At 34.9% G+C, this 22,113-nt stretch overlaps 1 protein-coding gene across 3 annotated transcripts; it reads right to left on the bottom strand.

Moving 5' to 3' along the window:
• Nucleotides 1-391: 391 nt before the first annotated feature.
• Nucleotides 392-10,426, bottom strand: LOC133284015 (calmodulin-binding transcription activator 4-like). Of its 3 annotated transcripts, none has more exons than XM_061480965.1 (14): nt 10,291-10,426; nt 10,040-10,168; nt 9,309-9,440; nt 9,060-9,175; nt 8,471-8,559; nt 7,882-7,927; nt 6,592-7,027; nt 5,262-5,413; nt 5,049-5,139; nt 4,735-4,958; nt 3,689-4,365; nt 1,526-2,108; nt 1,031-1,327; nt 392-696 (listed from the first exon to the last, which is right to left on the bottom strand). In XM_061480965.1, the coding sequence occupies exons 2-14, from the start codon at nt 10,047-10,049 to the stop codon at nt 592-594; spliced, it is 2,958 nt and encodes a 985-aa protein (XP_061336949.1). In that variant the 5' UTR covers nt 10,050-10,168; nt 10,291-10,426; the 3' UTR covers nt 392-591. The 3 variants fall into 3 exon arrangements, with proteins under 3 accessions (XP_061336949.1, XP_061336950.1, XP_061336951.1); XM_061480966.1 differs by having other exon boundaries at nt 5,067-5,139; XM_061480967.1 differs by having other exon boundaries at nt 5,262-5,365.
• Between the last annotated feature and the right edge of the window lie 11,687 nt (nt 10,427-22,113).

The following is a 22,113-nucleotide window of genomic DNA, read 5'->3' as shown; positions in this document are numbered from 1 at the left end:
ACAATCTAAATGCCAAGACCAGATCAGGGTTGAAATTTCTGAAATCGGAGCTCCGGCCATAGGTATCATGCTAACTAGCCAAATAGGGGGAAGCAAGGACAGAGAAAGGAGAAGGGAAGGAAGCCTCTCTTTTCTACTTTCTAGTTTCTAGTCGTTGGGTAGCCTTTACGTGGTCCATACCCCAAAGCAAGGGCACTGTCTATGAGTTCATTACTGGTGATGCTTTAACAATAATAATAGCAAATCCTAATGCTACTTCCTCAAAAAACATAAGTCGAATGATGAATGTTCTGTCATGCAATGATCCTATATTTTCAGATGCATTGCTCCCCTAAATTGTGAAGATGTCAAGAGTACACGTAAAGAAATACGAAAGAAACAAATTCCATTCAATTTGAAACACTATTACCTGCCTGTATTCAACGCCATTTCATATTTTACAAAGTAGCAATGTACATCACCATTATCACAACTACACAATCTAGACTGTCAAAAACTAAAGAGTCGACTTGTTCTAAGCATCTAGATACAGAGACCATGGAAACCGTGACGCCAGAAATTTATCATTCAAAAGAACGAAAATTTGTAAGACTAGCGTGGCTCCCAGGGAAATTGATAAAAATCATCTTCCATATTAAAAAAATCCATTTCAGAAGTTGATAATGATGCTTCTTCACTCGTACCCGCGCGTTCAGCCTGCAAAAGAATTGACAAGTTATACATCGCTAGCACATAAAAAAGGTCAAAATGGTTGATAGATCTTCATGGTTACTGAAGAGTTTATCCATTCTCTGTCTCTCACAATATTGTATGCCTCAAGCAAAACAATATCTAATTATTTATTTGCTTATTCTTTATTCAACAAGTGGCAAATTAAGACAAGCTAAAGAGATATTAAATATCTTTGGGAAGAGTTTAAAGTCTAAATCTTGAAACAGCCCCGAACATAATTGCATCTCGTGAAGGATACCTGTGGTTTATCCAAAAAAGGAGATATTAACTGTTCCTTTTCATTTTTATACTAATTTACCTTTGCCTGACGATACTTCTCAAGCATGCGATGATATTGCTGTTGAGCATCTGGAGAGTCGACCATGGACAGCACCCGTGAAACAGCCTCTTTAATTTCTACATCTACTTTCTGTTTTCGGAACACCTTGAGAATATCTTCATCTTCATCTTCATTTTCATCAATTGTCTCCATCTCTTGTCGGAAACCTCGAAGACCAACTCCTTTTCTCCGCCATCGTAGCACAACCTTGTCCAAGATTCCAACAGCCCATATTACCTTGTAATGCTTCCTAACCTGGTAACCCCTCACATGAGCCTGCCCACATAAAATAGATATAATTGAGGTTGATAATAATGCTGTTGAAGTTCAAAGTATGCATGCCTACCAATAACTGTTCTTTTCTTTTAAAATCAACTTTATTCTTTTTTTAGAGTGTCTTTAAGTGCTAGTTATATATACAAAATAATAATAATAATATCCATACGGTCAAACTGTAAAGTTAACATTTATTACCTGAATCTTCACTACTTTTTGGCGCAATGCTAAGAAATCTTTGCGACCTTTCCAACCACGATATTTCTTCTGAATTGATAAGGCAGCTGAATTGTGTTCACGTGAGTTATGAAAGGCAAGTTTTGACAGAGCAGAAAGCTCTGGAATGTTACCAATGTTACCTGCATTGATACCATACCCATTTATACCATCAGCTGCTTCTCTCGCTCTCCGTTTTCTAAATGAATGTGAACGAAACGCAGATTGTATCCGTGCAGCTGCCTGAGTTACATTTCTGATAGCAGCCAAGGTATCTTTGAGTGAAACCTGATCCTCACTGGAAGCAAGGTTTTCATTGGAGACACTACTAACAGTTAAATCTGCTTGAAGCTCAGCAGAATTTCTAGATAGCTCACTCTCTTCCAGTGTAAGAGATGAGAGATGACTCGTTAGAGCTACCTCTGAAAGATATCCTGCCAATCCCTTATGCCCACTGCTGGCTGCAATAGATGCAGCAGTTTTGCCGATTGGATCTTGTGCACTTGGATCTGTCACTGCTCCAGCAGATGCACCAGAAGCTATAAGCGACGCAACCATTTTTTCCCTATATGGAATAACAAATACTTCAGTGAAACAACATCCAGAATACTTTAACATGGAACAGCTAATTTATAAAAAGGTTTCTAAAGAAACATGAATAGAAACAAGACCTTCATTGATTGTTCTAGATACATGATCATCAGTTCTGGCAGATGACTGGATGAACCCATTTTTTTTAATTGGAAATAAAACTTAGCATTTGCTTCGATTGACTAGGCATTATATACATGCTGAACAATGATTGAACAATCCATGCCAAATAATTTCTGATATGAGAAGCAATCCTGCTACATGTGGTTATTTTACCCTGCTGTCATAAAATTCTACATTTGACTACCTGACTAGGCATTACAGACAGTCAGCTAAATTAATCGCTACAGGGATTTAGAAATTCGAAATTTAGTGTATTTTGATAACATTTCAGCTGTGAACATCCTTTTCGGTTTTTTTATATCTGCCCTGCCGTCTGCATCTCTGAAAATTTAAAATTTCAGACTTGAACCTCTGAAGCACTCATCACATCTTTTGGCTTTCATTCAGTGCTTTATGCCTTCCAATAAGAGAGATCACATAATTTGTTCTCCTATTTTTCTCCTTATTTTTATCTTTCATTCCATTTGTATTCCCTTCTCCCAATGAAAAAGGAAATATTTATATACAGATTTTATCAAGCATATTTTGTTTGTTGAAACTTTTAAGTATGCATGTTTTCCCTATATTCATTAGCTATGTAAATAACCAATTCAACCCAAAAGCTTAAGCTGGTAAGTGATGGCCTTCAATGGTTTTATATCGTCTCTCTAACACACACCCTAACACAAAAGCCCTTTAGGCTTGAAATGTGGATATTGCACAGGCCTATTTTTTTTTGCTCTACCTTGTGTTGACTTAAGTGAGGAACAAACTCATGATCCCGTGATCACGAAAGCTTTGATACCATGATAAGCAACCATCTCACCTAACAGCTCAAGCTATTAAGTGATGGGTCTTCAATGATTTTATATATAATTTCTGTAATACACCCCTTCACGCAGGAGTCCTTTGGGCTTGAAGTGCGATATTGCACAAGCCCATTTTTTTTGTTCTACTTTGTGCTAACTTAATTCCCCTAGAAGGTGGGGGATGGTGACTATCGAACTCGTGACCCCGTAGTCACAGAGAATCTGATACCATGATAGCAAGCATCTCACCTAAAAACTCAAGCTATTAGGTAAGGCTACATTAATGGTTTTATATATTTCTCTAACAAACCTCCTCACACAAGAGCCCATTGGGCATGAACTGTGACAATGCATTGGGTCTCGTCTACCCATGCTAAGAAATTCCATAATATTTAAATGCTCTTTTTAATAGGGTGGAGGGTGGTGAGGATCGAACTCGTGATCACTTAGCCATGGATGCTCTGATACCATATAAAGAACTAATTCAACCTAAAAGCTTAAGCTGATAAGTGATGTATCTTCAATGGTTTTATATTATATCTCTCTAACAAGTTATAAGCCTTGTATAGCAATATTAACATCTTTCCCCAAAAATAAATAAATCAAACAACTTAATAGCAAGCACTTTAGAGTTTTCTATTACCTTCCAAAACGTGCAGCCCAATGAAGCGCAGTCCACCCATTGATGTCGCGGAAATTTATATTCACACCACAACTAAGAATAGGGTTCAAGGCCCACTCAAAACCCAACCCAGCAACCATGTGAATAATACCCTGCTCTTTCTTGGACAAAGAACAGCCTGTCTCTTCATCTCTTTCCTGGGATCTGCAAGAAAGCCACAACTGCAGCTTATCCTTTAGAAGCTCTTCAAGAAGCCAATCAATAGTACCAGATGAAGTTCCACTGCCAATTAGAAGAGCCTCTATTATATGGCTCCATGAATCATCATCAGCTTTGTGTTTTATGAGAGTAGCTCCAGGTTCTATGTTGTCATTGTTTATAGTTGACACGGAAAGGAGCATCTGCCCAAACCTAACAAGTAATAACAGTTCTTCTGGACTTCTAGAGGCTTCTTTTTCAAATGGAGTACAGTGGGTGCAACTATTGGTCTTATCCCGATACTCAAACTCTCTGACTTCGCTGCAGGACTCCCGGTTTCCAGAAGTAATGCACAGAGTAACCTTTCCAGGAAGGTGAGATGGAGCTTCACAACAGATTACACCATCCTGAATCATCTCAACAGGAACTTCAATATCACCAAACATACATGCCCAGGCAGAATCCGAGGGATGACAAAGGAAAGACCCAACAATGATTACCTATGCATAGAACATGGAGCTTTAGGAATCAAAATCAATAGTGTCATGTCATTTTAAGATAAAAATGTTGGGGGAAAGAAAAAAGAGACAAGATATATGCCCCAGCTTGTTAAGTCTTAAATGTCCAAAGCCACAAGCTTGAACAACATTTTGGTCACCTAGTTATTATAAATAGATTGGGCTTTATATACAATTGCATTATACCACAATAATATATAGATATCAACCATGTTAAGTACAGATTCTAAAGCTTTTTAGGAACCTGGTAAGCTACAAGCACCAATAATTATTAATCAAGAGAAAGAGTGCTTTAATCATTCAGAAGATACCCCTAACTTATGCAAAGAGTTAGCCTTGAAAGGCACAAACCTTTGTAGTCTCAGTGGCATAACCCCACTCTGGGGAGACTGTCTTAATATTAAATTTCTGTTTTTGTGCAACAGTCAAGCTTGAATCTGCATCCAGAGGTGCTCCAATTTGGCTTTGGTCAAACAATGTTGCATAGTAGTCAGAATTAGTTTCTTGTGTTTCCAACATAGAAGAATATGGACGAAATTTGACTCCACCAATGCCTTGAGGTAGTGAGAAAACATCTGGTAACATGGGATGAGTATCAGAGGTTGAAGAAACTCTTAGATATGCCAAAAAAATTGCCAAGTTAATCAGGTGAAATTAAATCATACAGTTTTCAGCATTATTACTGTTGAAGTTTAGCCAGTTATTGTTTTCCTGGTTGGCAACTGGTTCCCTTCTTGAAGAAGATGGTGAGTTTTCCTGCGTTAAGTATCGAACGTTTCAAGAGTTGCAGAAACACAAAAAAAGTCATTTGAACATCTGAGCAAACATAAGTTGCAAAATGATATAAATTATATCAGATATGTCCTAGAAATACTCACATTTCCAGCTGGCATATATGCATTTTTCTGTGGTAACTTGGCCGCAGATGAGGACTTACATGATTCCAGCATCTTTGTCCAAGATAAAGCCTCTTCATTTCCATCTGGGCAATCATGGTCTAGTAATTCATGATAACATTCACCACTATCACCTATAAGAAAATTACTTTGGCATCTATTACTTTCCTCTCTTCCCAGTTGATGTTTAATTATAATGAAGAGGAGAAAATAAACTACAAAGAGTTTCACTTGAAATTCAAAGTATGAAAGCAAAAAAGGTTTTGAATGGATGGATAACTAATTTATAATGAAAAACTTAGATCAGAGATAAAAAACCACAATAACTTCATAAGTAAACCTTCAGCCACTAATGTAGGAACAGCAAACGAGTTCCTGGAGCAGGGTGAGTGTCAGAAGGCCAATCGTGCAGTGTATGGGTCCTGAATGGGAAAGTCAGCTTTAAACAATCGGACTTCAGATATCAATGAAAAGCTCGTTTTGAGCCTTTTGTCCTTACAACCTGGTTTTACCCAATCGAGCCTGATTTTGAGCCCAAAATCCATTGTTTAATCATGTATTGAGGCCATTTTTTGTATTTTCCTTCATTTTTTCCTTAACTTTACTATTTTCCTTGTCTAATTAGGAGTCCAAATTAGGGTTGGCAGTCACCACCCGATGAGTACATTATGTTCTGTTCTTCTTAGCATCTTTTTGAATAATATCCCAGCCTTTTCTCTCAAACTTTTAGTATGCTTGTTATTATTAACAGCTTAGTTGATTGCTAACCTTGTGTTCACATCACTCGTCGGCCAAGTGCAATGTATCAAGACTGGAATACTTCTTCTATTTATTTTGTCAACCATAAAAGAAGAAACACATTTTTTCATATGTTGCATAACATTAGGAATTTTCCAATTAAACCTTTATAGCCTGTTCCACATTTTTATACAAGAAACCTAGTTATGAGGAATTGGTTTTGAATCAGATTTTTTTTATGGTTGCTTGACTCACAATAAGCATCCAAAACATTTTGAAGCTTCACATGAAACAACAAACATATAACAATCAGGTAATTAAGCTTCCGCAAGAGAAATTCACCAGAGAGTGGCACCAAACAAGAAGATTCATGGCTATGACGGCTGTGAATAAGTTAATCTAAACAAGCGTGACATCAATTTCACTCAACAATTACAGAAAACTAGCTGTGCAGGTCGAAGATGCCTCAATCATCAGTTAGATAAGTAGAAGACAAACGTCTATATTAAGGACTCATCACTCAGATATTTCACTGATTTAAAGTATGTATGCAGCTCATGTTTGTCTAAATTACCTTGTCTTCCATTATATCCATCATAAAATAGCCCATGTTCATCTGGTCCATGGAAAGTTGCAGATTTCTCTTGCATGTAGATCACCCCTTGATTGTTTTGAGGGTTTGAATCATGTGCAGTTTCGTGCTCATTGCAGAAGGGAGGAATTTCTTTAAGGCTGTCCTCGTTCAAACTTAATTGCTCCTCCAATCGGCGCAAAGCATGGGTAACCTCGAGTTCAGTTGAGGTTCCTGATTCTGTATCTGTTCCATCCAAGTGACCCATTCCATTGTTCCCAATTAATATATCAGAGGAAACTTCTACAGATCCAGTGGAGAAACTCTGATTAGGTTCATATGAATCACCAAGTATGGATGTTGTTGACCCAGGGCTCTGACTAAATGCAGAAGAGGAACCTGGTGACAATTGTATGCCAGGCCCAGAACTGGGCTTTCCCTGTAACACATGAGTGTAAACGGTAATGCAGAAATCAGCCGGGCTCACAATCCTATTGCTATGCACAGGGTGAATAACAAAATATGATCAAATAATTGCCATCCAGGAAACCAAATATGATTCATAAGAAGATTTAAGTATATCTTCACTTGAGGCCTTAAGCCATCAAAAAAATAAATTAATTAGCGAAGAAAAACAACAGGACATTGCAAATCTTAGGAATAATCATTGACTTTTTTTTATTCTTGAATCTGTTGTCCTTATCTTGGAGAATTAAATACCAAAGCTTCACAAGTAAGAAAATGGTTATCCAAGGGGCATCTGGTCTCAAAATTAGGATTTAGCAGATCAGATGTAGACAACTGTATAGGCAAGGTTCTGGTTGGTAGCTCAGCAGAAAAAGAAGTTCATATCTAAGGTAGCATACATACAAGGACATTTACAAGGGAGTTTTAAAAATAGAAAACAAGGGAGGTCAGAAAAAAAATCTACAGTTACAATATGGTAGTGATATTAATGGTCAATAAAAGAAAAAATTCAACAAACCAAAGAACAAGAAAATATAAATAGCTCATGGACTATTACAGGAGTCCTTTACATAAAGTAAATATAAAAGAACATGAAAACAGGGTTGAAATTTCAAAAAAAGGAGGTATGTGAACAAAATTATTTTAGTTTCTCAAAAGAAAAGAGAAAAGGGAAGAAGTGTGTAAAATAACTAATCAGAAACAGGTTAGCACAGTGAACTATCTTGAGCAAAAGGACTCCTGTCCCCAGTTTTTCTGGAGGGACACTACACACAAGCTCCAAGGACAATTATTATATTTATCTGAAATCATGTTCTGGAGACTCACCTCATTTGTTTCTCTGTAATGCACAAGAACAATATGCTCATATGCCCTGTCATGAAACAAAAGTAAATGAATGATTATGAACAACTGCTACAACAACATATAAACGAACATATCTCAATAATAGTGAAGTATATTGAAGGTTGGTTGTATTTTAAAGTCTAGATAATTTAATCTTGGTAATTTATTTAACATTTAGTTACCATTAAATAACCATCTCACGAGCTAGAGCTATTAAGTGAAGGCCACTTGATAAGACACAGGTCCACCTATCTATGTTAATAAATTCCAGAGTTAATTAGAAAAATGAAAACTTGTGACCACTTGTTCACTGGATCTGATATCAACTTAAAGTTGAGGTATTAAGTGTGCCACACAAGGGTTACATTTATAATAATAAGATATATGAGCTTGGGCCCTATTTACATGATATGGGACAAACTAACACAACTTATTATATACATTATAACATCAGTATGAGCTTTTACCAAAATTTGCATGTTTATATGTTCAATTTAAAGGATACAACATGTAGTGATAAGCAAAAAAGGTTGAGGGATATGCAGATAGCTGATAGTTAAATTTTACTCACGGATCCAACATCCAATAGCTCCGCCTTTGGAAAGTAGGGTTCTGCTCTCCATGTGCATAGTAACAATTTAAGGCTTCAACATTTCCAACCTAGTCATGCAGATTAATATGACCATTCACATTTAGGAAACCAATATCCATTGCAAAACAAATGCTGTCCCAAAGTCATAAATATAGCAACAATATTTTGAAAATATGCTAAAAAAGTACCACTTAACAGAAATAAATTATATCTACCAGATAAAAAGGGTAATTGATAGACAACTAAATTATTTTTTTCCCACAAGCATCTAATGTGCAGAGATGGACTAGGAAATAAAAATGATAATGAAACTTCGATTGAGGATTTTAAAATATTTTTCAATAATACTTTCTGTCACCACTCAACATGTTTGAGACATCCATCGAAGTTTAAATATATCCTTTCTAACAATTCAGAAGCAGTAACAATTTTCCCCCTCTTACATATACATTTATGGACTGCATTTCCACAACTGAGACCCCCTCTTAGATACTTGCTAATAAGCTAATGAGTTTTCCTTTTAAATGGAGGGCTAACAAGCATTACAACATAGACACTTGTAATGCACCTTAAGCCGTTCGTGTGCTTCTCCCACAGTTCTTCCATCTCTTTTCTTCCGCCAGCTATGACCATCTCGACGGAAGAAGCGCAAGACTCTTTTATTAAACAGAAACAGGGATCCACCTGTTAAGAATATCAATTGATAATGTTACCAGTCAGCAATTTATAGTCATTCTCAAGAAACAAAAAAGAACAGCAAAAGGCAGTCATTTTTTAATTCTAATTATCAATTCAATAAAGAGAAAACAGATGTTACTGGTTGGCTGTTGCGGTGGTTCATGGGTGAACTGGTACTTTTCATGATTCTTTAAAATGTACATCACTTCTGCAGGCTTCAGCCATCTCGTTTGAGCTTCTTGATACAGATCTTCAATATCGTATTCATAACCTGGAACCACAATGATAAACAAGACAAATAATTTATAATCCTTCCTATCACTTTTTTTCTCTCCCTAATTAGAATGTAAGACTTTGTTGAGATGGGGATAGTTGAAGAAAAGAATGAATCCTCTTCCTGCATTAACGAGAACTGCACGATGTAACTAATAACTTAACTTTTTCTTCTCTATACTGCACCAACCAATTATTCCAATATTCGATATCACTTGGAAGCAGAATGTTAATGGAGCAAAATAATTTAGTACATTAAATCAAATTGAAACATGTCCTTCCATTCTAAAGCATGTTACAAAGAATTTACTAAAATGCTTTATTATCAGTGCGAGTATTTGATTTTAAATGAAGTCATAATAATGCATAACAGATTCTAAAACCCAAATGGTCCCTAAAAGTATCTATCTCATAAAAGGTACACAGAATCACAAAGCCCCAAGTGATGTGGTTCACTTCAACTACCTACTCCAGAATTCAAACCAAGTCAAATTCAATTCATTATACGTATCAAAATCAAAACATCCCAATTTTCCAATTGAATAAATAAAAAATATTATTAGTATTAAGGGAAAATAAAAAAGTAAACAAGTTCACCAGATGTCATGGTATTGAATCAGGAGAATGAAAAGCTAGAAGTAGAACTGGACAGATTGCAGACAGAGCATTTTTGAAACCGGAGAGGCTGATAGATTTGCTGCGTTGCGCTCTACAAGACTATAATTACTGAAACCAAGAAGAAGAAGAAAACGAGAAAAGAGTGAGCTGATTCAGCACAAAGACAAAGCTCGAAAACCGAAGAATGGATCAGAGAACAGAAATTGCAAAAGCAGAAAGCTAATACTTACAGTTGGATTTGGTTGGGGTTCAGAATTGAGATTAAGATTAAGGTTAAGGTTAAGGCGGTTTTATTAAACAACTTGGCGACGACGACCAAAGACTAAGAGTTGTTGTAAGAAAATTTACTTCAGATTTTAGATTACCATGTTGTATTGTTCTTGTTTTGCTCTTTCCCACGTTTTTTTTATGACTTCACCATTTTAATTTACTTGGAATTGGAGTTATAAAAAAAGACTTACGAGTGTTGTAGCAACTAACAAGTTTGATTTTTCTAAGCAGCACACACAAGTAACACAACCGGATGCTCATTTTATATATATATATATATATATATATATATATATATATATATATAGGCAGGATCCTTTGACACCGGTGTCAAGTTTAAAATTTGACACCTCATATGAGAGCCATATATATATATGAGGTAGGATCCTTTGACACTAGTGTCAAATTTAAAGTTTGACACCTCATCTGAGAGCCGTTGGATCAAAAAAGATCAATGATATCACATGCTTACAAATCCGAGTCGTTGATCTTTTTTGATCCAATGGCTCTCATATGAGGTGTCAAATTTTAAACTTGACACCGGTGTCAAATGATCTTACCTATATATATATATATATAGGATCCTACCTCTATATATATATATATATATATATATATATATATATATAGGTAAGATCATTTGACAGCGGTGTCAAAATTCAATTTTGACATCTTAATATATATATATATATATATATATATATATATATATATATATATATGGAAAAGTATCTCTCCAAACAAACACAGGCTTATCGTCAAATGTCTCTTCTATTACGAAGACCGCCGGGTCGTGAAGTTTATCTGGGAGATATTTTTTATTTGCATTCGCGTCTTTTGAAAAGAGACGCTAAATTAAGTTCTCAGTTAGGTGAAGGAAGTATGACTGCTTTACCAATAGTTGAGACCCAATCGGGGGATGTTTCAGCTTATATTCCCACTAATGTAATTTCTATTACAGATGGCCAAATATTTTTATCCGCAAATCTCTTTAATGCTGGAATAAGACCTGCTATTAATGTGGGTATTTCTGTTTTGGATATAAAGTTATATCCAGTGAGCTCAAAATAACGTCGTTTTGGGTTATAAGATTAAAATATTATAATGATAAAGACTAACATAACCCTGCAATATATTAGAATTACAAAAACACCTTAATTTCCGTCTCAAAATGACGTCGTTTTGGGCTCACCGGAGATAATTTTATCTCCAGTGACTTGAGATATCCTTTACCTATATATATATATATATATATATATATATATATATATATATATATATATATATATATATATGGACTTATCGTTTCTTAAGCTGCTTGATACAATGTTATCTCCGGCTATTAAATCATAACCGTACAAAGATCGATCAATGGTGATAAAGGAAGAGAGAGAAAAATTAAATCATAACCATTCAAAGGTGAATCAATAAATATAAGGAAATAAATAAACAAAACGACGTAGTTTTGGGATGGCCGGAGATAAACCTCAAGCAGCTTGAGAAATGTTTTTCCCTATATATATATATATATATATATATGACAGATTATATTTACAAACTTTTTTTGTTTACAAACTCTTGCAAATTACATTTTCTTCTTCCGGGAGAACACCCGGAAGAAAATAGTATAATTTGTCAAAAAAATTTGTAAACGAATCTTTCCCCATATATATATATATAAATTACTTTTATCGACATTATTTATATTACTATTAACTGAATTTTATCATTTGTTTTATTTATTTATGATTTTCGTTTTTAATTATCGGTTTAAATATTCAAATATAAAATAAAGTCTTTATTACACAGTGAATATTTTAAATAAATATGAAAAGGATAAAATTTAATTCCTACTATTTAATTGTATTTTTACTTTTTATTTGAATATTTTTTCTTATTTTGTATCTTATTGTATGTAAATTAGAAAATAGGTAATGTCAATTAATATATTAGTTTAAATAATATAATAGCTTCTTATATAAAAAAAATTGTAGAATGTACTTAGAAACAATTTGAAGCTCTAAATAAGTCTCTGCTTTTACGTTAAAACAAAAGAATGTAAAAGTTTTTATTATTCGTTAATAATTAAAAAATTTAGAGTTCGATGTGTAGATATCGATTTAAAGGAAACTTATAGGGATAAATCTTTGAATTGTTTAATATGATTGTTTGGGAAGATTCGCTACTTAAAAATTAGAGTAATTTCTTAATTATTATACATGAGTAACTATTGAAAAATGCTTTTTGATTTTGTTTTTTTGGTTACAAATGATTAGCTATTTTTTAAAATGAATCACGGTTTATGTGTAAAAATATTTAAATTTTGAAAAATAAAAAAAAATGCAAATAGTTTTAATTAATCTTTATAAGATTATTCACTTTTACTTATGTTTTAGCAATAACACTAGGAGGAGGAATTTACCTGCCTGAGATGATACGTAAGTACTCAGAAAATGCCTAATATAATAATTGCGTGTGGAAATTTCGTTACAATTCAGCTCTAAAACGTAAATTTTGCTTTAGTTGGTAGTGAAAAGTTTTTTTAATTCTATAGCATTTCAGTCACATGCAATTGTCTCTTGTCTTGATTCTTCTTTTGTTTTTAACTCTATACCTCACTCACTTGCGACTTGCAACTTGCAACTTGCAATTGCTTTTATAAATCAATTTTTCCAATTTCCTTACTTTTGTTTATGTTAGCATACTTTAGGATTTAATTTAACTGAAAAATATAATAATTTATCACGGTACTTAAATAATTGTTTTCTTTCTACGAATAAATAATAATTTATTGAAATTGATAAAAGTTAAACATGTTGTGTTATAATAAACTCTATTTTTCGATTAGGCTATTTTCAATAAGCATAACATATTAATATATCATCTTTGCAAGATCTGGACGTTATTGAACACGAGACAAGATTCTCTGTGAATGAGTTTTCAAGATAGAGTCTAAGTTGACATTAATCCTGTTGGGTTTGCTCTTTTACTAAAGTCCAAATGAGTTATTAGTATGAGAAGAGCCCAAGGAACCTAGAGCCCAATGAGCTAGGGTTTCTTGGAACCCATATAAATAGTACCTCTTAAGTCATCAGCTTAAAAAAGGTCTTCTTTGTGAGAAAGAGGCAAGCTCTGAATCTAATCAGTGCCCACACACTTCCCCTTCCTCCTCGAGAGATAGTTTGGAAGATCTGCCACAGTCCAGCTACAAGGAGGTTGTTCGTGCTGCGGCGCTGAGGTGAGCTGTTCGTGAAGAGGAATCCTACAAGGAAAGATTCTACACGAGACCTGCGCACCGAGAGGTAATTGTGAAACAAGGATGATTTGGTAAGCATACCAATGTACTAGGTCCTAAACCGCTTCCGCATAAATCTAAGATTTCCTACAATTGGTATCAGAGCCTTGGCTGTACATTGGTATGTGAATCTAGTTTCACTATTCATGTAATTAGTTTTGCTTCTTGAAATGTGGCACCTAGGGTTCTAGGATTATGGTATGAATCTAGCATGTGCATTTTATAATTCATTTTCATAAAAGTTTAAATTTTAATCGATAAAAATGCTTTAATCCATGGTTAGGGTCTCTCGTGTATTTCTCGATTTGTAACAAGGAGGCTAATCCCATATGATTAGGTTTCCTCCTTGCTGTTTTTATTTATTTTCGGAATTTCTGTGTATTTTTCCAATATTTTGTAAAAGTTCAAGATCGAGAAACCGCGAGTAAGATGCGCAGTCAGTACTGTCGGAGACTTTTAGAGGACTTCCCGATCTCGGAATGGGGCGATCTATATATGGTTGGAAAGATGACGGAAAGACGAACGCAACGGTGGGTGGATCGTCGCCATCGGAGCCTTCACGCTCCTCCACGCGCCTCCACAAGCGTATGAGAGTGGCCGCCACTCTCCGGAAAAGAATGGGAGAGTGAGGGAGCGTCCGGCCACCTTTTTGGGTGATTCCGGCGGCGGTGCACTCGTCTCTACGTGGCGGTCATTCCCCTGGAGTTTCAGCTTGATTTGACTTCGGGTGACGGCGCGGCAGACCTGACGGCTAGGGTTTCTCTTTCGCGTCCTAGGGTTTCTCGCCAAAGGATTGGGTCTTTGGACTTTTGGGCCCATGAAACCCTAAAAGGGCTTGAGACAGATACTATGGGCTAGGCGAAAGTCGAATTCCAAAGTTGTATTATTTTATTTTATTTTATTTTCTTTAAAATAGGAAGGCCACGGATTAAAGTAATTATGATTTATTATTTAATGCTTTTATTGAATGAAATGAATTATATGTGCGATTAACATGATATTTGCGATAACATGTCATATAGGATATGAAGGTGCCATATTGCTGCATGATCACATGTCATACGTGCATATTTAATATTATGTCATTACCGACTAGTATGATAGTTTATGCGCGTAGTTTTGATTTTAAATATTCCGGTAAAATAAAATTATGATTATTATGATTTTGGAAACAAAATCTAGATTAATGGTTATATTAATTTCGAAAATTAATTTAATTATTATGATTTTGGTAAAATCTAGAATAATCAAATTGATTAATTTTGGAGTTTAAAATCAAGACAAGTAGTAAGAAAATTTCCTAAGAGAATTTTTTTATTTTGCGAGTAATTTATGGGTCTACTAAAATGGTCATGTGTTAAACACACGCTGCATACCACAATCATGTATCATGATTGTGTGAAGCACACGCTGCCTATCATGACCGGATTTTAGGACCTTAATGATTTCAAAATTCAGATAAGTTAAGTGATGCACGTTCATCGGCGCTCTTGCTTACATAGTTTTTGAAATCAAATAAAGGATACTCTCAATTAAATAATTCTTGGAAATTGGAAAATATTGCTTATGTTGAATGGAAGGAGATTTAAATTAAGAAATTAATTTAACCTTCCAACGCATTATAAAGACCATTAATAAAATAATAATGTGAAGTCTCATCGAATAAGCATGATTGGATTTTATTAGATTGGACCTAAATAATTATGGGAGGAGATTTAGATTAAGAAATTAATTTAACCTTCAGGCGCTTTGTGGGCCTATCAATAAAATAATCATGTGAGACCCCAACGGATTAGCATGACTGGATTTTATTGGGCCTTAATAATTTCAAAATTTTAATAAAGTATTGTACGGCCCATCGTCGATAATACTAAGTTATTAAAGATAATTTTGAAATTAAACAATGAATTCGACTGGGCTTATGAAAATTCTCAAACAAAAATGTTGAATGGGTGAAGGTTTTAAAAATTAATTAATTTTAAAACCTGCGGGCTCCATTTGTGGGTTTATTAGTGAAATGGTTATCGCTGAAGCCCCATCGGATAAGGATAATCAGATTTCACTAGATTAAATCTTAATAATTTCAAAATTTTAGTAAAGTATTGTACGGCCCATCGTCGACAATGCTTAGACACTAAGGATAATTTTGAAATTAAACAATGGTTAATTACATTCAACTTTGGTAAAATTGTTAACCCTCCCATCGAGGCTCTGGCAATGGCACTGAAGGCCCAAATAACAATTTTGGTTTTTACAAGTGACTTGCCCATCGTAAGCCTTGTAAAGATAAACTGAAGGATTGTTAACAATAAACAAGAGTAGTTATGAGAATCTACTTGCACTTCGTTTGTTTATTGCATTATTTGTTTGTAATTGTGTGCTTTATATGTTTTTCAGAAAATATCTTAGAAATGATTTTGAGTCGAAAACCTCTAGATGGTACCAACTATGAAAAAGTGAAAAACAATTTTTTTTTTTTTTTTTTGATATTGTTCTAAAACATGGAAGCTAAAATTTGTCCTGACAATGCGAAGGCCATAGCAACCTGCAGAGAATGCGTCTAAGGAAACTAATATGCATTTCTCAGATTGGAAAAGGGCAGATATGGTAGTTCGCTGCTATATTATTGTCAGTCTTTCCAAATACTTGCAGAAGCAAGTGTACATGATTAAGAGTGGAGTAAAAATGCTTCAGACTCTTAATGACATGTTTGCTGCGTCTAGCAGCTCTGCTAGACAGAATGCAGTCGGTGCAGGTTTTGCTAAGAGTTTTGTTAAATCCAAAGGGAAACCCAAGGGTGGTAACAAGAACAAAATGACTTGTTTATCAGTTGTCAAACCAGTTGCTATGAAGAAGCCGCAAGGCAAGTTCTTCAAGTACAGACTAAAGGGACACTGAAAGAAAAATTGCCCAGAGGTGATGAAAAGAACCAGACATGGGCATATCAAGGCCTGATCAGTGAATGAATTATTGATTCAGGAATCACTGATTATGTTTGTTACTCTTTGTAGTAGTTCAAACATGGCATACCTGTCAGCAATGGACATAGATATTTTAAGCTTGAAAATGGGAACTTGTGTCTGCATTTGCAGTAAGACAAGTTATTTATAAGACTATGGTTTTGGGTGACTGTTTATTTGTTCCAGATTTCAAGAGGAATTCAATTTTTGTTAGTTGTTTTGGTTAAAACATGGGTTGACAATGCAATTGATTCCTCAGTTACATTTCGAAGTTCATCTTCGTCTTGTTTGTTCTGGTACATTGTTTAAATAGTCTTTATTACCTATGTCCTATAACCTTTTTAAATTTGTTATGTTGAATGGAAAGGATGATGAACAAGGATTTTCACCAAAGAAATAAAAGTTTCAAATGAAACATAACTTTGGCCTTTGTGATTGAGTCACATTATCTCAAGTAGAAAATATGTTTTAGTTAAAAGAGATACTGAAAGTTCAAGAATCTTTTAACTAACAGCTACATGTTAGTCCTATTTGGAAGGTAAAGTGGCCAAGCAATCCTACAAGGGCCAAAAAGGTTTGCGCAACTATTCAACTGGAACTGGTACATACTAATGTATGTGGACCAATTAGCGTTCAGACCAGAAGAGGTGATGAGTACTTCATTATATGAATGTTTACTCTGGATTTGGACAGATGAACCAAGTGCGCCATAAGTCTAAAGCTTTTGGAAATTCCAAGAGGTTTAGTCTGAGGCAGAAAAGCATGTAGGTGTTCAAATCAAAAACCACTTTGGTCTACTAAAGTGTTTGGCTACCTGTCTGGTAATTTCAGGTCTTACCTGATTTAAGAGGGGATAGTTTTCGTAACTGTCAACTCTAAGAACGCATTAGTTGAATGAAGTTGCAGTATGCAAAAATCAAACATTTCTAGACTTGGAGAAGATCATGTTCAGTTATTCATCTTTGTCAATATTGTTCAAGGGAGATGCCTAAGAGAAGGAAATGTACCTTCTTAACTTGGTTCCGTCAAAGTTTGTTGTAAAGACACCTAAAGAATTATGGAAGGGGTGCAAGCCCAGATCAAACCATATTCGAATTTAGGGTGCTACGACACACGTCCTACAACAGCAGTCAAATGAGATGGAATCTTGTATGGAAGTGTGCATATCTTTTGGCTACCCTAAGAGAACTAGGGATGATTTCTTATTTAGTCTTAAGGACAAGATAATCTAAGTGAGCACTCACATGATTTTCTTAAAGGAGGACTAGATAAGAAATTATAAGCTCTTAAGTTAGGTTATTCTTGATGAGATTTATCTCAGATCAAGAATTTCCAGAATCTCTAGAAGCTTCATCCATTGTTCCCTTGATTGTTCAAGAGGGGATAGATATATCTCTAAGTGAACAAACAAGATAACCATTATTGGAAATTCAACATGATAATATATAAGTGAAACTAGTAGAAATATTAGTATCGCATGTAAAGGAACAATATCAAGGATAAGCGGATCCTCAAGAAATTGAAGATCCATCATTTGACCCACTCTTTGTTTTACCTATAAATACACAAGGTCTAGTGCAATACATTCGTAGTGGGAGAGAACCTTGTTAACTCTCAAGTTGTCTCTTGTTGAGTGATATTTATCCTACTAGTTACGATAATGCACTAGAAGATGTTGTTGATCAAGTGTTACTCAGGCTATGAACAATGAGTATTTCAACTCCGTTCGGTCCTAGTAAAGACACCAAGAGGGGTAAAACCCACAAGGTGCATGTGGACATAAAAGACAAAGAGAGGATGGACAGAAAGGTGAAAACCTTCAAAGCCAGCTTGGAGGCATTTTTTGCCAGACGCCATGCTTGAGTCTATCCAGATTCTCTTAATTGCTATTAAGTCTCAATTATGAGATTTCATTTTGGGAGTTGGATGTCAGGATATCTACATACAACAACCAAAAGGGTTTATAGCAAATGAGTAGGAACACACGGTATGCAAGTTGTGAAAGTCTATTTCATAGACTTAAGCAAGCATCCAGGTCTTGAAACATCAGTTTTGATCAGGTTATCAAAATTTTGATTTTGAGATAACCTTTGAATGATGTGTATTTGTATGTAAAGGATACAACGGAAGACAATAGCTTTTCTGGTACTTTATGTATATGATATGCTCCTTATTAGAAACAATGTGAAGGTAATATCAAACATAAAGAGTTGGCTAAGTTAGTGTTTTGGTATGGAAGTACTGGGGAAGCCAATTATATTCTTGGTATAAAACTCTTATGAGACCGGAAGAATAAGTTGTTGGCATCACCTCAGGCTACTTACATTGACAAAACCCAAAATTCAACATGAGAATTCTAAGAGAAGAATTATAATTCTCAGATGTGGAATCCATCTTCCTAAGGAGTGACCAAAGACTTCTAAGAAGGAAGAATGCATGAGCAAGATATCTTATGCTTTGGCAAAGGTAGACTCACGCATATCATGTTAGGCGTTAAACCAGACATCTGTCACGTAGTGGGAGTAGTGAGATAGTACCATTTTGAACCTAGAGAAATACTAGATTATTGTTAAGCATGTACTCAAGTATCTTTGGAGAACGAGAGATCATATGCTGGTATATTCTAGTGGGAGTCTTGAAAAGCTGAGTTTTCAAAAATTCAGTTATTTCAAGTGGATATTGACTCAAGAAAATCGACCTCGAGCTATGAGTTTTTCACTAAACTCAGATAGCATTAGAGGTGGATCTTGCAGACCCAGTTACTAAGAGTTTGCCTGAACTTGTGTTCGAGAGGCATGTTACTTCTTTGGGTCTAAGGAGGATCCCAGACTTGCATTAAGCAAGTGAGAGTTATTGGTTTCATTGTGCTCTTGGAGTAAGACGATGAAACAATAGAATAATTTTCTGAATTTCATAAATAAGATTTTATTTATTTATTTTGCGCACTATTTACAAACATAAAGGTCCGGATCAAATTGTGGAGTATATGATCATATGGATACGTTCATAGAGGACATGATCATAGGTTCTCACGATTGATGAATGGATTCACAGCTGTTAAATAAAGTTGGGCACTTTATTTAGGCTGCAATATTTTATGAAATGGTTTTGTCTGAATCATTGTAAAATATTGGTGTGAGTTAACATTCACATCGAAAGGATCAAGGAGAGATTTGATTAAGGTTGTTTTTCTGTCATAAGGTATCAAATCTCTAGTTAACTATAGTTATGTAATTGCTCTTAATCCTGAGTTTATTATAAATAGGTAATCAAATAGTTTTCATTCTTTGATTTACCAACGGGTGAGGTTCGATCTATTGACGGCCAATAACTCAGTATTTTGGGAGTGAGATTATTTGATTATCGGTATTTATGAGATAAACAACATGGAATTTGTAGGATATGTCCCCTTGATATGTTTCGGTACTTGGATATTAAAGACACTGGCCAATGCATGTAATCCATTAGAGAAACTATCATAGTCAATGGAATAAATAATTGATTGAGTTACAGAAAACTTGTCAATCAATTATAGACATTCTACAAAGGGGCGATGCATATTCATGTTATAAGTGTTGTTAATCTTGGAGTTCAAGTTCGGGCTTTTAGTGGAGTAGCACCGAATTAGATAATCATTCGTTGATTATCAAGAGCCTTGATTAATAACAGATGGTAGATCCCCAAGCTAGCTTGAGACAAGGGATGGGGTATTTTTCGGATAGATGATGACTTATGGGTTACATGATCTTGGGTTTTACGACTCAAGTTTGTATCCAAAAGAGCAAGTGGGAGATTGTTGGGTTTGCTCTTTTACTAAAGCCCAAATGGGTTATTAGTATGAGAAGAGCCCAAGGAACCTAGAGCCCAATGAGCTAGGGTTTCTTGGAACCCATATAAATAGTACCTCTTAAGTCATCAGCTTAAAAAAGGTCTTCTTTGTGAGAAAGAGGCAAGCTCTGAATCTAATCAGTGCCCACACACTTCCCCTTCCTCCTCGAGAGATAGTTTGGAAGATCTGCCACAGTCCAGCTACAAGGAGGTTGTCGTGCTGCGGCGCTGAGGTGAGCTGTTCGTGAAGAGGAATCCTACAAGGAAAGATTCTACACGAGACCTGCGCACCGAGAGGTAATTGTGAAACAAGGATGATTTGGTAAGCATACCAATGTACTAGGTCCTAAACCACTTCCGCATAAATCTAAGATTTCCTACAAATCCATATTCCGAAGCAAGCACCTGCTAATACCCACCTAAATTGACCGTGTCTATAGTCATTTGTCAGTTCATGCAAAATTAGATCATAAGAGAGAATCTTAATTGTTTATTGAACGATAGTAAAAGATAAAAAAAAATTAAGATAAAAAATGATATAAACTAACCATTAATTTATTTATAAATAATTGAAATTCGCCTCCTATTATATTTTCATGTTAAATAATACATAAAAAAAAAAATTCATTTCCGTCAACCACACGAATTACATGTGTTTAATAGCTTTGTAAATATTCAAGACACGTGGAAAAGAAGACCAATATGAATATTATATACATTTTATTCTTGAGTGGGCTATAATTTCGTATTGTACTCAATATTCGAAGTTTCCTGTTTTGCCTGTTTACTGCTTACGCTAAGCGGGTGTTTGGTTCAGGAGTTTTGTATTGTTTTTCAGGAAAGTGATTTCTGTCCTACTCACTTGCACACGTTTGGTTCACGGAGGTCTTCAATTTTATCCATCAAAACGAGTTGCCTAGCTGTCATGTTTTGCATGTTAAAAAGCAACAAAAGCACTGTTCCAGAAAACATCTTGGAATGTGATATTTGTCTTTGAAAATCGAAAAAGTGAAAAGTGGTACAAATAAGTGACACAATTACCCCCACACGTGAAAATGATAATTGGTCCTATAGAGTTATTTTTAAAAGGATAATTTTGTAATTTCAATAAGTTTTCCCATCAATATTTATCTTCAACCAAACTCACATTCAGGAATTTCACTCCATTTTTTTGATAAAATTTTGTCTAACCAAACAACTTTTTTAAAATTTTTCTATCTAACTCACTTTCCCTGCATATCCTTAGTAATTACATTTTCCTAATAAAATTCTTTTTCACCTTAATCAAACACCCCTTAAAAATACCACTTGCTCAAAAGTCTGGAAATACCACTTGCTCGAAAGTCTGGACAACAGTGATTATAATACCAGTGTTTCCAAAAAGATTTTCTACACGAAAAATTCGTGTAAATTTGTTACATCACATAGCCAACTTCCTTTGCATATACGACATGTTTTTGGTGACTACATAATTTGTTACCTGTACAAGCAAATTAGGGCTTTGAGAAAAGTAAGACACATGGGAGCTTACTAGAACTTCGCTACGAGGCATAGACGCATAGCGAACTAATTCCAACGTTTACAAAAAAAAAAAACAGTCGTTGGATCACGTATTTGACATGGACAAATTCATTATACAGTGTAACAAACTATATCTAACGAATAACTACCAATTGACTGCCTATATAACACCCCCCAAA

Source organism: Gastrolobium bilobum, unplaced genomic scaffold, assembly GCF_033153095.1.
Source record: "Gastrolobium bilobum isolate Gb01-03AN ecotype WA unplaced genomic scaffold, APGP_CSIRO_Gbil_v1 utg7102, whole genome shotgun sequence".
Lineage (NCBI taxonomy): Eukaryota > Viridiplantae > Streptophyta > Magnoliopsida > Fabales > Fabaceae > Gastrolobium > Gastrolobium bilobum.
Note: the sequence above shows the minus strand (reverse complement) of the source record. Positions and strands in the feature narration are given on the sequence as shown.